We start from the raw sequence: 13,513 nt of genomic DNA on the forward strand, positions 1-13,513 counted from the left end.
TGTGGTCCCAGCACCGATCCCTGTAGCATATCACTAACCACCGATTTCCAACCCGAAAAGGACCCATTTATCGCAACTCTCTGCTTTCTGTTAGCCAGCCAATTCTCTATCCATGCTAATACATTTCCTCTGACTCCGCGTACCTTTATCTTCTGCAGTAACCTTTTGTGTGGCATCTTATCGAATGCCTTTTGGAAATCTAAATACACCACATCCATCGGTACACCTCTATCCACCATGCTTGTTATATCCTCAAAGAATTCCCGTAAATTAGTTAAACATGATTTCCCCTTCATGAATCCATGTTGCGTCTGCTTGATTGCACTATTCCTATCTAGATGTCCCACTATTTCTTCCTTAATGATAGTTTCAAGCATTTTCCCCACTACAGATGTTAAACTAACCGGCCTATAGTTACCTGCCTTTTGCCTGCCCCCTTTTTTAAACAGAGGCGTTACATTAGCTGCTTTCCAATCCACTGGTACCTCCCCAGAGTCCAGAGAATTTTGGTAGATTATAATGAATGCATCTGCTATAACTTCCGCCATCTCTTTTAATACCCTGGGATGCATTTCATCAGGACCAGGGGACTTGTCTACCTCGAGTCCCATTAGCCTGTCCAGCACTACCCCCCTAGTGATAGTGATTGTCTCAAGGTCCTCCCTTCCACATTCCCGTGACCAGCAATTTTTGGCATGGTTTTTGTGTCTTCCACTGTGAAGACCGAAGCAAAATAATTGTTTAAGGTCTCAGCCATTTCCACATTTCCCATTATTAAATCCCCCTTCTCATCTTCTAAGGGACCAACATTTACTTTAGTCACTCTTTTCCGTTTTATATATCGGTAAAAGCTTTTACTATCTGTTTTTATGTTTTGCGCAAGTTTACATTCGTAATCTATCTTCCCTTTCTTTATTGCTTTCTTAGTCATTCTTTGCTGTTGTTTAAAATTTTCCCAATCTTCTAGTTTCCCACTAACCTTGGCCACCTTTTATGCATTGGTTTTTAATTTGATACTCTCCTTTATTTCCTTAGTTATCCACGGCTGGTTATCCCTTCTCTTACCGCCCTTCTTTTTCACTGGAATATATTTTTGTTGAGCACTATGAAAGAGCTATAAAAAAAATACAATGATAAGGATGCTAAAATTTGTATCAGTGTTCTGTGCAAGGAAGGAGAAAATCAGCCGAGGTTCCCATAACGGATCATTATCCAGCTACTCCTATTGGGAAGCGCATGTGTGTGAACACTGCGTGAGGAAAGGATTGGGTTCACTTGTGAGGGCCAAACAAGGTCAAAGAGCCTGCTGACGCTCAGTGTCAGGGCTCACAAATAAAATATAGCCATTTGTTAATGAACCAAACCCGAATGGCTGCTGGTGCCTTCAGGAGAAAAAGAGAGGAGAAAATTGAGAGGAAAGGAAAGAAAGCTCCCGTTTTATCCTTTACCAATTGTGAGTCCTCTCTTTATTATCTTTTCTAATAGGCTTTTTGAGAGAGTACTTAAACCCCAAAAAACCCTACCCTGCCCCCACTCAGTGACATTCCTGTTTAAAGTACACAAGCCATTCAAAACATCCTCTCGAACACTAAGGCATTGATAACGAGATGCAATTACTGATGAGAATGTCTTCTCATTTGCAACATGTTCATGAGTAGTGACAAGTTTGCTGTTGACGAGTTTACCAAATAGTTTGATGTTTTAACAGATTCAGTGAATAACAGACCATGGTGTAATCAACATTTAGTGAACAAGATAAGAGGATATGCTGTAAATATCAACAAATTTGCTGCTTAGTCAATGAAACTTGTTAGAATTTGCAGGTTAAAACATCATCATCATAGGCAGTCCCTCGAATCGAGGATGACTTGCTTCTACATCAAGAAGTTCACAGATGTTTCAATGAAGGACTTAATATTCCGGATCCCGAACTACATGTTGAAGGGCGGAAGATGCCTGTGTGTGGATTTTTTTAACCTGTGGTGACCGTTGCACACCACGGGTTTGACAGAGCTAGGTCTTGATCCAGTAGCAAGGATTAATCAAGACGACTGGAGACCAGTTCTGCTGCACGGACCTAGTGCGCACACATATCGCAGTGTGGGCTGGTCCGTGCTGTCCCTGGGCCGTCGCCTCTTCTGGCCCCAAACTCACGCCTCTCTTGGGCCCGATCACGTTCCTCTACAATCTCTCATCGCTTCTTCGCCCTGATCTCGCCGCCCCTGCTGTATCTACCCGCACTCCAATCAGTGACCTTGATCTTGGTGACGTCCCTCTTCACTGCCGTTGCTCTCCTGCTCCAGCACGTGCTGCTCCCTGGAGTGGTAGGCCGCCGCACTGCTCCTTCCACTCCCCGGCCTGCTCCGGTGGTGCTCGCAGGCCGGGGGCCGCTGAGCCTGCTGGGCTAGGCCGCCACGCTGCTCCTTCCGCATGTGGGACATGGTCCACCAATGCCTCAAATTTAAAAATCTCCTCCTTGTGTTCAAAATTCCTCCATGGCCTTGCCCCCCCCATTATCTCTACAACCCTCCAGGAATTCTGCCTTCCTCCAATTCTTGCCTCTTGTGCATCCCTGCTTTCCTTCGCCCCAGAATTGGTGGCTGAGCTTTCAGCTATAAAGGCTCCTAGCTCTGGAATACCCTCTCTAAACTTCTTCACCTCTCCTCTTCCTTTTCTCTCTCTTCCTTTAAGACACTCCTTAAATCCCACCTCTTTCAGCTTTCAGTCACCCTTCTAACATCTCCTTCTTTGATGCTGTGTCGATCTTTGTCTGATTACGTCACTCTGAAACACCTTGGGATATTCTTCTCCCTTAAAGGTGTTCTATAAATGCAAGTTGTTGCATTGTTGTTGTTATCAATTGAGCTATCAAGGGAGCCACAGAAAGTTCCATAGCTCTGCTTGCTTTGATAGGTTGGTTTAGATTGGGAGCCCACTGAGTCTTAACAACAACAACAACAACTTGTATTTGTCTAGCACCAAGGTGCTTCACAGGAGTATTGACACGGAACCGCATAAGGAGAAATTAGGGCAGGTGACCAAAAGCTTGGTCAAAGAGGTAGGTTTTAAGGAGTGTCTTGAAAGAGGTAGAGAGCAGGAGAGGTTTAGGCAGGGAATTCCAGAGCTTGGGGCCTAGACAACAGAAGACACAGCCAACGATTGGCTGAACGATTATAATCAGAGATGCTCAAGAGGACAGAATTAGAGAAGCGCAGACATCTGGGGGTGGTGGGGGGGGGGGGGGGTAGGTAGTGGGACTGGAGGAGATTACAGAGATAGGGAGAGGCGAGGCAATGGAGGGATTTGAAAACAAGGAGGAGAATTTTGAAATCGAGGCGTTGTTTAACCGGGAGCTCAGTCACTCACATCATATTAGTACATCAACTCATTGCATCTTCGTGGACTTTTGACCTCTATTTCCAGCAATGTTGCACTGCATGTGAAAACTGACAGCAGTGGTACATGGTAGCAGCACCAATGTCGTTAAAGGCAGAACCGGTACACTCTCCCCAAATGTTGCTTGGATTGGCACCCACCCATCAGAAGATGTCAGCTCCTTGTCACAACAACTGGCTCCTGTCAATAACATCACCTGCTGTTTAAATACCAACATCAAAGGCATTCTTTCCACATTCAGAGTTTCCCAGCACCAGTGTTCCCAGTCTCTCCCCGCACTCAAACCATCTGCTCCTTATCCGGCTGATCAGGAATCCTTTCTCCAAACGGCCCTTTACCATTTCTTAGTATCATGTTTTAAAAGTTTATTTTGCACACACACACATATATAGTTATAACATAATCCAGGAAAAAGATCAATTGTGACGCCTTAAACTGAAGTGATGAGGGGCCCCGCTCCCGAGTGACTGATCTGCTGTTATGTTCCTTCTTACTCGTTATTTTTCGTTCTCTAACTAACGGTGCAACCCGCATCTTGCACTGTGACACCGGACACCAGGAACAGAGGCAGATAACCGGACCAGTTTAACCTTCGGCTCACCAAACAACACACTGGCTGGGTCCCACGAGGACTATTATTTCCAGCCTTTGAATCTGGACTGACTTCGATTTAAATCGATAATGAAATCAATATCGACCTCTCCCCCAGCCCGAATCGCTGCCTTATTCCTTACTGCAATAATTCAAACGTTGGCTTCAATTACCAGAACTTATTTATGTGTTTTTTTAAGTAATTTAATTTATTTTTTTAAAAATAAGATAAAAGACGGAACGTTCGTACATTGAGATGTTTTTCTCTGACAAAAATAAATGAGCAAAAATTAGAAAACGATGCTTCAGCGAGAAATCTGTTTTTCTAATATAAAATGATCCCCGGAGAAATGTTTAATTAATTTAAAAAGCGATTGAAATTGCAACTTGGGACAGCAGAGGAAGCAGCTTGCCGCTGATCTTCCTTTAATAAGCTTTGCTTTTTCCCCCTAACGTGTACTTCTGATGATGGGAGATGGATATTGTGTGTGTAGGAAATGACCTTAAGGTCTGGCTGAGATATTATCAGAGCGACAGAGCAGTTAACCCCCAGTGTGCCGGAGCATTGTTTCCCTCCATCAGCACCGACTGCAGCCCATCAATCACTGAGAGAAAGGCCAGAAACTAACCGGGTAAAAGGTTTCGTTTCACCGAACCAGAAACAATATGAAGGGCAAAATAAACAAAATTATACATTCGAAAAACAACAAAGAAAGGAATATCCTTTCTTTTAAGTGTCAGCCGTGGCTTAGTTGGTAGCGCACCCGCCTCTGAGGTAGAAGGTTGTGGGTTCAAGCCCCAAGCCAGAGAGTTGAGCACAGTGCAGTGCTGAGGGATGAAAAGTTAAACGTTAAACCTACTCTCTCAGGTGGACGTAAAAGATCCTACGACGCTATTTTGAAGAAGAGCAGGGGAGTTATCCCTGGTGTCCTGGATAATATTTATCCCTCAATCAACATCACTAAAACAGATTATCTGGTCATTATCACATTGCTGTTTGTGGGAGCTTGCTGCGTGCATTTCTGACATTTCAACAGTCAAAAAGTCATTGGCTATAAAGCGCTTTGGGCCGTTCAGTGGTCGTGAAATGCAAGTCTTTCTTTCACAGTATGTTTTGGGAGTCTGCCACATCATACAGTGAGAGATTGCTTGTTATCTCTCAAGAAAGAAGTTATTTGCAATGATTTTCTGGGGCAATTCTTCTAACCTTTCGTTTATTTCCCCCAGCTTTTTCTCCTCTCTGGAAGGCTCCACAGGTGCCTCCTGGTATCTTACTCACGTTAGCATTATTTATATGTGAGCCGAGATGCTGAGCGACAGTTGGGTATTTACATGCATCACAGGCGCACTCAACCCCATCTACGCTCCATATTCACACACACAGACTTTCCAGCAGGGATCACTGGACAGAGATCAAGACCCCAAACCCTTATTTTTATTTTTCCTTCTCAAGCCCAAGACACACAGACCATTTGTAACTTCCTAATCTATGTGCCCTTGAAATTTGTTGACACCGTGCCCATTTTTACAGGCATAAAAGGGGCGCCTACATGTCCAATATGGCAGGCAGTGTGGGCACTTCCACAGCAGAAGTGCGCCGCCCACCATATCTTTAAAGGCTGAACTATAGGAGTCTAGGACAATGCCTGAAACATGCCTTATGCCCTTTGCAAATAGCGGTCCTAATGCTTGGTTCTGGACCCCTGACCTAATACCTGGTTCAGGACCCCTGACCTAATACCTGATTCAGTGCAGTCCTGACGCAGCTGGTGCCTGAATGCAAGTGCTCCTCCTAGGCTCAACATCATCTCGAAGACCTGCTCGGCCCCCTCCCGATCATCTCCCAGAATCTACCTGAGGGCTACTGCCAGTGATGTAGCACCCTCAAATTTGAATCTGCTTCATCGACAGGCTGCCTGGGGAAACATAGGAACATGAGGAGGGCATTGAGCCGCTCGAGCCTGTGCGGCCATTTAATTAGATATTGGTTGATCTGCAACCTAACTCCATATACCCGCCTTTGGCCCATAGCCCTTAATACCTTTGGTTAACAAAAAGGCAGCACGTTTCCGCAGCTCGCTGATCTCATTTAAACGAGGTCCGGGCTCAATTTCAAGTGGGCCTGGGTCCTATCCATTCCAGCACAGGGATCCTTTCCTGTGCCGAAAGAAAGACCTGCATTTATAGGATGTGCCAAAGCACCTTACAGCCAATCAAGTACGTTTGAAGTGTAATCACTAGAGCTTGTCCAACAGCCAGTACTGGATGAGCAGAAGTTTCCTACACCTAAATATTGGGAAAATCCAAGCTATTATCTTCGATCCCCACCACAAATGGCATTCCCTAGCCACCGACTCCATCCCTCTCCCTGGCATCTGTCTGAAACGGAATCAGACTGTTCGCAACCTTGGTGTCATAGTTGTCCCTGAAATGAGCTTCCGACCACATAGCTGCGTCATAACACAAAATCGCCTATTTTCACCTCTGTAACTTTGCCCAATGCCTCCCCTGCCTCAGCTCATCTGTTGCTGAAACCTTCATCCATGCCTTTGTTACCTCTAGACTTGACTATTCCAATGCACACTGGCAGGCTTTGCACGTTCTACCCTCCATAAACTTGAGGTCATACATATACTACTGCCTGTGTCCTAACTTTCACCAAGTCCCGTTCACCCATCACCCCAATGCTCACTGACCTATACTGGCTCCCAGTTAAGCAATGCCTCGATTTAAAAATTCTCATCCTTGTTTTCAAATCCCTGCATAGCCTCGCCTCTCCCTATCTCTGTAGTCTCCTCCTGGCCCACAACCCCCCGAGATATCTGCGCACCTCTAATTCGGGCCTCTTGAGCATCACTGATTATAATCGCTCAACCATTGGTGGCCATGCCTTCAGCTGCCAAGACCCTAAGCTCTGGAATTCCCTCCCTAAACCTCTCCACCTCTCTTTCCTCCTTTAAGATGCTTATTAGAACCTACCTTTTGAGGCCTGGTATCAAATTTTGTTTTATAATGCTCCTGTGAAGATGTTTTACCAAATTAAAAGCACTATATAAATACAAGTTGTTGTTGTTCTAAAGTATGGACTGTGCACAGCAAGCTACCACAAACAATGACCAGATAATCTGTTTTAGTGATGTTGGTTGAGGTATAAATATTAGCCAGGACAATGGGGGGAAGACCCTTGCTCTTCTTCGAAATAATGGGCCAGCACAATCCAATTTTACCCCCTATGACTCAATACAAGCTACATTCACTTGCTGAGCCAACAGAACATTTCACTTGATATTCTTAAAGTGTAAAATAGTGCCTTGGAAGGCTCCAGTCATAACCCCGTTGGTCCATGTTCTACACGGTGTGGAACTATCCCTTACAGATCTACAGGCTTCCAAGTTTGAACTCCATGGTGGTTTGGTGATCTCAGTTAAGGTGTTGATAGGAATGCTACAAATACCTCATTACCTTTGGATTATTACGAATTGAGCCAATGGATGCTTAAAGCAGGGTAGACAGGATTTGAAAGATGGTGGCAAGTTAACAGTGCCTTTTACAATGTGAGGATTATGAAACAATTCAACAGCCTGTACTTCCCATTAAATGTAGTTTTGCAACCCATAAACCCCTATGTTGACTTTTGGAATGGTTAATCTGGTCATCGTTCTTGTGCATTACTGTATAAGGTGTAAATATAATTCTCCAAGATTATTGCCAACAATGTCCTCAATATACTAGTTTTTGATGATCTCATAAACCGAGGGCACAGGTTGAGTTGTTTTTTTATGCCTGGTTCAGGACTCCTGATAGTTGGGTGTTGTTTGGGGGATTCTGTGTTAGTTGGGTGCTTTTTGGGGGCCCCTGTGTTGGGTGTTTTTTGGGGGTCCATGTGTTAGTTGGGTGATGTCTGGGGGTCTCTGTGTCTATTGGGTGCATCTGAGGGTCTCTGTGTCCATTGGGTGCTGTTTGGGGGTCCCTGTGTTAGTTGGGTGCTGTGTGGGGGTTCCTGTGTCCATTGGGTGCTGTGTGGGGGTCCCTGTGTTAGTTGGGTGCTGTCAGGGAGGTCCCTGTGTCCATTGGGTGCTGTGTGGGGGTCCCTGTGTTAGCTGGGTGCTATCTGGGGGTCCCTGTGTTAGTTGGGTGCTGCCTGGGGGTCCCTGTGTTAGTTGGGTACTGTCTGGGAGGGGGGTCTCTGTGTTAGTTGGGTGCTGTCTGGGGGGTCCCTGTGTTAGTTGGGTGCTGTCTGGGGGGGGGAGTCCTTGTATTAATTGGCCGATATTTGTGGGGTCCCTGTGTTAGTTGGGTGCTGTCTGGGTGGGGGGTGGTCCCTGTGTTAGTCGGGTGCTGTCTGGGGGTGGGGTTCCCTGTGTTAGTCGGATGCTGTCTGGGGGTGGGGGTCCCTGTGTTAGTTGGAATCTGTGTGGGGGTCCCTGTGTCCATTGGGTGCTATGTGGAGGTCCCTGTGTTAGCTGGGTGCTGTCTGGGGGGCGGGGGGGGGGGGTCCCTGTGTTAGTTGGGCGATATTTGTGAGGTCCCTGTGTTAGTTGGGTGCTGTCCGGTGGGGGTGGGGGTCCCTGTGCTATTTGGGTGATGTCTGGGGTCTCTGGGTTAGTTGTCTCTGTGCTCGTGGGTCGGTCAATATTCCGCCGCTGGCGTTTACCGGGTAACAGCGCTCGCCAGCTCCCAGCACCGTGAGCACTGAGTCCGTGCGACAGAATTAATTCGCAGAGAGAAATATTCCCCGGTTCAAATCGACTTTCTTCATGAAATTCGGATTATGCTGAAATGTCCCGTTGTGCTCTCGCATTCTGGATTCACGAAATTTGCGGACACACTGTGATTGAAAAACGAACAAAGTTCAACTCAATTCGGGTTCAGCGCCTGAAAATCACCTTTAGCATTCTGAGTTCTGACAGACCGCGTTCAATTGGGAAATATCGGCAAGGAAACATTGTAAAGGAGGAGCGAAGTGGCCGGGAGGGGCGGGGGCTGGGGCTGGGTTAGTGAACTCACCCTGTGAACACTCTATTTCAGGGTGATGTTGGTGAGGGGCGTGTAATTGGAGCTGTCCCATTAAGGGCTGCTGATTGGTGTTGGGATGGGGGATCCTGTCCACGGGGGCGGACCCCTGGGGCTATATCAGCTCGAACGGCAACCTCACACCCCGCACTAACTTTTAGACTTTGAGGAGCGGCTCTCAATGGATGTCTTCATGTTAGAGGAGGAGAGCGGCGGCGACCTGATGAACACTTCCTATTACGATGATGATCTGCAGTGTGACTACACCGACTGGGAGCACTCTTCGTCCGTGGTGCCCGTCCTCTACATGCTGGTCTTCGTATTCGGGCTGTCCGGGAACGGACTGGTCATCTGCACCGTGTGGAGGTCCCGCACCAAGAGGCGATCGGCAGATACTTACATCGCGAACCTCGCCCTGGCGGACCTGGCGTTCGTGGTGACCTTGCCCCTGTGGGCGGTGTACGCGGCGCTGGACTACCACTGGCCCTTCGGCTGGTTCCTCTGCAAAGTCAGCAGCTACCTGGTCATGATCAACATGTACGCCAGCGTCTTCTGCCTCACCTGCCTGAGCTTCGACCGCTACCTGGCCATTGTCCACTCGCTGTCCAGCAACAAACTGCGCTCCAGGAGGACCACCCTCCTGTCGCTGGCCCTCATCTGGTTCCTGGCCGGAGTGCTGGCCCTACCAGCCTTGGTCCTGCGGCGGACGCACGAACGGGAGAACCAGACTACCTGTGCCATGGACTACAGCTGGGTGGCCAGCGAGCGCACCGAGCATTTCTGGGTCGGGGGGCTGAGCCTGTTCGCCAGCACCCTGGGCTTCCTCCTGCCTTTCCTCCTCATGTCCACCTTCTACTGCGCCATCGCCAACACCGTCACCCGGCACTTCCAGAACGTCAAGAAGGAAGAGCAGAAGAAAAAACGCCTCCTGAAGATCATCACCGCCCTGGTCCTGGTCTTCGTCATTTGCTGGCTGCCCTTCCACATCATCAAGGCCACCGACGCCCTGGTCTGGCTGGAACTCATCTACATCCCGTGCTCCTTGGACGAGTTCCTCCACCTGGCCCATCCTTACGCGACCTGTGCCGCCTACATCAACAGCTGCCTCAACCCCTTCCTGTACGCCTTCTTCGACCAGCGCTTCCGAGCCCAGTGCCTGTGCGCGCTGCGCTGCTCCCGGCTAAAGAAAGCCCTGCACGCCCCCATCACCTCCATCTCCTCCAGCATGAGCAACCCCACCAAGTCCGAGGCCCCCTCCTCGGCCACCAAGGTCTAGCAACCCCGGGGAGAGACTCCATCAATCCCCCCCCCCAATACTTTCCGCTCGCCCCCTGTTAGTCAGACCCATTTCCCCATCAATCCACCCCACCCGGGCAGGCAGGCTCCTAACTCGGACCCGCTACATCGAATGAAGTGAGGCTGAAGGCCGGCTGCTCGGTGACTGACCGGGACCCGGTTACTGGGACCGGGGCCGGGACTCGGTGACTGACCGGGACCCGGGGCTGGGGGCCGGGACCGGGGCCGGGACTCGGTGACTGACCGGGACCCGGGGCTGGGGGCCGGGACCCGGGGGCTGGGACTCGGTGACTGACCGGGACCCGGGGCTGGGACCGGGGCCGGGACTCGGTGACTGACCGGGACCCGGGGCTGGGGGCCGGGACCCGGGGGCTGGGGCCGGGACTCGGTGACTGACCGGGACCCGGGGCTGGGGGCCGGGACCCGGGGGCTGGGACCGGGGCCGGGACTCGGTGACTGACCGGGACCCGGGGCTAGGGGCCGGGACCGGGGGCTGGGACCGGGGCCGGGACTCGGTGACTGACCGGGACCCGGGGCTGGGGACCGGGGCCGGGACTCGGTGAATTACCGGGGCTGGGGGCCGGGGGCTGGGACCGAGGCCGGGGTGCGGTGGTGGGTAGCTGGCCAGTGATTCTCCCAGTCCCCCGCCGCGGGGCTGGACCAGCGCCTGGAGATGTTTCTGACTTTAGGCTCAGTGCTGAGTTACTTTTACCGGTTTTTGTGTCTGTGTATTTGGGGAGAGGGCATTGGTCCAGAGACAGAAGCGGGTTTCTTCTGTCGCATGCTCTCATTTCCCTCTCCCTGCCTCTTCCTCCTTCACTCTCTCCTCTTCCTCCTTCTTCCCCCCTTTTTAAATCTTTCTGGTTTACCCTTCCCACTAGTCCTCTCCCCCTCTCCTCTCTCTCACTCTCTCTCCTTTTCCCCTCTCACCCTCTCTCCTCTCTCTCTCTATCTCTCCTCTCCCCCCTCCCCACCTCCCTCTCCCCTCCTGCCCACCTCCCTCTCCCCTCCTCCCCACCTCCCTCTCCCCTCCTCCCCACCTCCCTCTCCCCTCCCACCCCCTCCCCTCCCCTCCCACCCCCTCCCCTCCCCTCCCCTCTCACCCTCTCACCCTCTCCCTCTCCTCTCCCCTCCCCTCTCACCCTCTCCCTCTCCCTCTCCCTCTATTCTCCAGTCCTTTCTCTCCTCTCTCTCTGTCCTCTCCCCCTCTCCTCCCTCTCTGTCCTCTCCCCCTCTCCTCCCTCTCTGTCCTCTCCCCCTCTCCTCCCTCTCTCTCTCCTCCCTCTCTCTCTCCTTCTCCTCCTCCCTCTATTCCCCAGTGCTCTCCTCTCCCTCTCGCATCTCTCAGTCGGCCGGTCTGGGTCCTCACTGACCGCAGTGGGACCTGGATAGAGAGCGGCAGGAAGCAGCACTGTGTGAGAGGTCCTGTGTGAGAAGCTCTGTCACAGCCGCCGGGAGCGGGGCCCCAGGAGCGCTGCCTCCGGCTGCTCCCTGCCTTTACCCGCAGCGCCCCCGAGTGGTTCCGCCCAGGACCGCAGCCACCCGGCTCGGTTTAAGGGGGTGGCAGTGGGAATCTATTCGTTTTACTAAAGGAGTGAATATTGTGGATAAATATGTACATTTATTTGTGCTGTTGGCGCCGCGCCAGCTTGTGCTGCAACACCCGAGATTTATTTTATAAATATAACCTGCTGTTTTTGCTATTTTTCCAATTTTGAAAAAAAATCCGTTTGTGACAATAACATAATTGCTGGGAGAAACACAGTAAACCTCAGAACGTATTTGTTTATTTTTGACCCCTTTATGGCAAATCAGGGATCCAAACGTCAAAGGGACCAAAACGAACAGGTTTTAATCTCATATCTACCATTAATATCATACTCACCATCACACTTTGATCTATGTTTCTCTTCCGCAAGCACTTTTTAAGGTCCAGGCAACTTTGCAACGCGTTCAGTCTTAGATGATTTTATAGTGTCTCCACTGCCGTCTCCAGCCTGTTGACAAACATGCGCTCCTTCCTTATGACTGAATGTTTGATTCAGGATACGGCAGTGACTGCCTGACACCGATTGACAGTAAAATCGATCACCTGTGAAGTAAAAAAAAGTTCTAAAATTAATCAGAATGTACCACTTTTAACATCAAATTCTGACATTTCTGGCAGACAGACCATCCAACAAACATGTCCTGTCCCTTGGGAAGGTGGAAGGAGGGTACACACTGTGACATTTGCTGCCTAGGGTCCTGAGTGTAGATACCAAGATGGACCGTGCCCACCCATGCAGTTTCTGTGAAGCAAATTGTGCCATTGCAAAGTGTGGCAAACCTAATAAAAGAGGAAACTTCAGCTTCTGCATTTAAACGTTAGGACATTTCAATCAGTCATCTATTGTTTTTCCAATTCCCACCCCTCCTTTCTTCAGAATGGCTGAGAGACAGTTCCACGGGTGCCTGTCGCAACCTTCTAGTACCTCACCCACTCTTCAAATATAATTCGAAATAAAAGCAGAAATGCTGGAAATGCAAGACTGGCAGAATAAGAAAGCGATTGGTTAATCCTTTGGGTAGAGGTTTCATCAGAGAAAGGGAAAGCAGACAAGTCCCTTTGTAGGAATGACAGAAAGAAAGAAAGAGTGAGAAAGAACATAGAAAGGTCAGTGGTGAGACATGCTCATTTATATTACAAAGAGGCAGCTCATTAGTTTACAATTTATTCATATGCTCATTACTGAACCCATGAAACTCAAACAGCTTTTACATGGGTTAAGTACAATGCTAGCACAACAGGCTCTCAAAGCAACTATTCTTTGCAACCAGTAGTTGCCCTAAGCCAACCTGTCATGCCCTGGCAGCACCAGTACAGATCTCACACAAGATAAAAGCAGCTTTAGCTATTGCCAATTTACGCCTAAATTCCCTGGAATGAGGTAAATGACTGTACACTGGGGCGGATTGTGCACTCCATAGTGGGCCAATGGAAACTTTCCCTGTGTATGTTTCTCAGTAGCTTGGTTTGGAGACACTTTGACTAAGAAATTCGTCTCGGGCGGTGGCGCAAATCCGTTCAGCACCTGACTGCAATGGAGCTGAATATGAGGCGCTGTGTGTAACGGGCAACCAATCCGACACTGCCCATTATACCGCACCATGCGAGACGAATTTCTAGGACTAGCTTTCTGTACATATCAGACACTCAGCTAACCAAAAAGAAAGA

General features: G+C 49.5%; 2 protein-coding genes across 2 annotated transcripts in view; both read left to right on the plus strand.

The window, feature by feature from the left end:
- Window positions 1-13,513, plus strand: part of LOC139269017 (rab5 GDP/GTP exchange factor-like) — a 194,323-nt gene that overhangs the window by 92,782 nt on the left and 88,028 nt on the right. The gene's annotated exons all lie outside the window — the stretch shown is intronic.
- On the plus strand, window positions 9,107-10,501 carry aplnra (apelin receptor a). The gene has a single exon (XM_070886382.1). It carries the CDS (start codon window positions 9,182-9,184, stop codon window positions 10,274-10,276), a length of 1,095 nt encoding a protein of 364 aa, XP_070742483.1. The 5' UTR covers window positions 9,107-9,181; the 3' UTR covers window positions 10,277-10,501.

This window comes from Pristiophorus japonicus, chromosome 8 (assembly GCF_044704955.1).
Source record: "Pristiophorus japonicus isolate sPriJap1 chromosome 8, sPriJap1.hap1, whole genome shotgun sequence".
Classification (NCBI taxonomy): Eukaryota; Metazoa; Chordata; class Chondrichthyes; family Pristiophoridae; genus Pristiophorus; species Pristiophorus japonicus.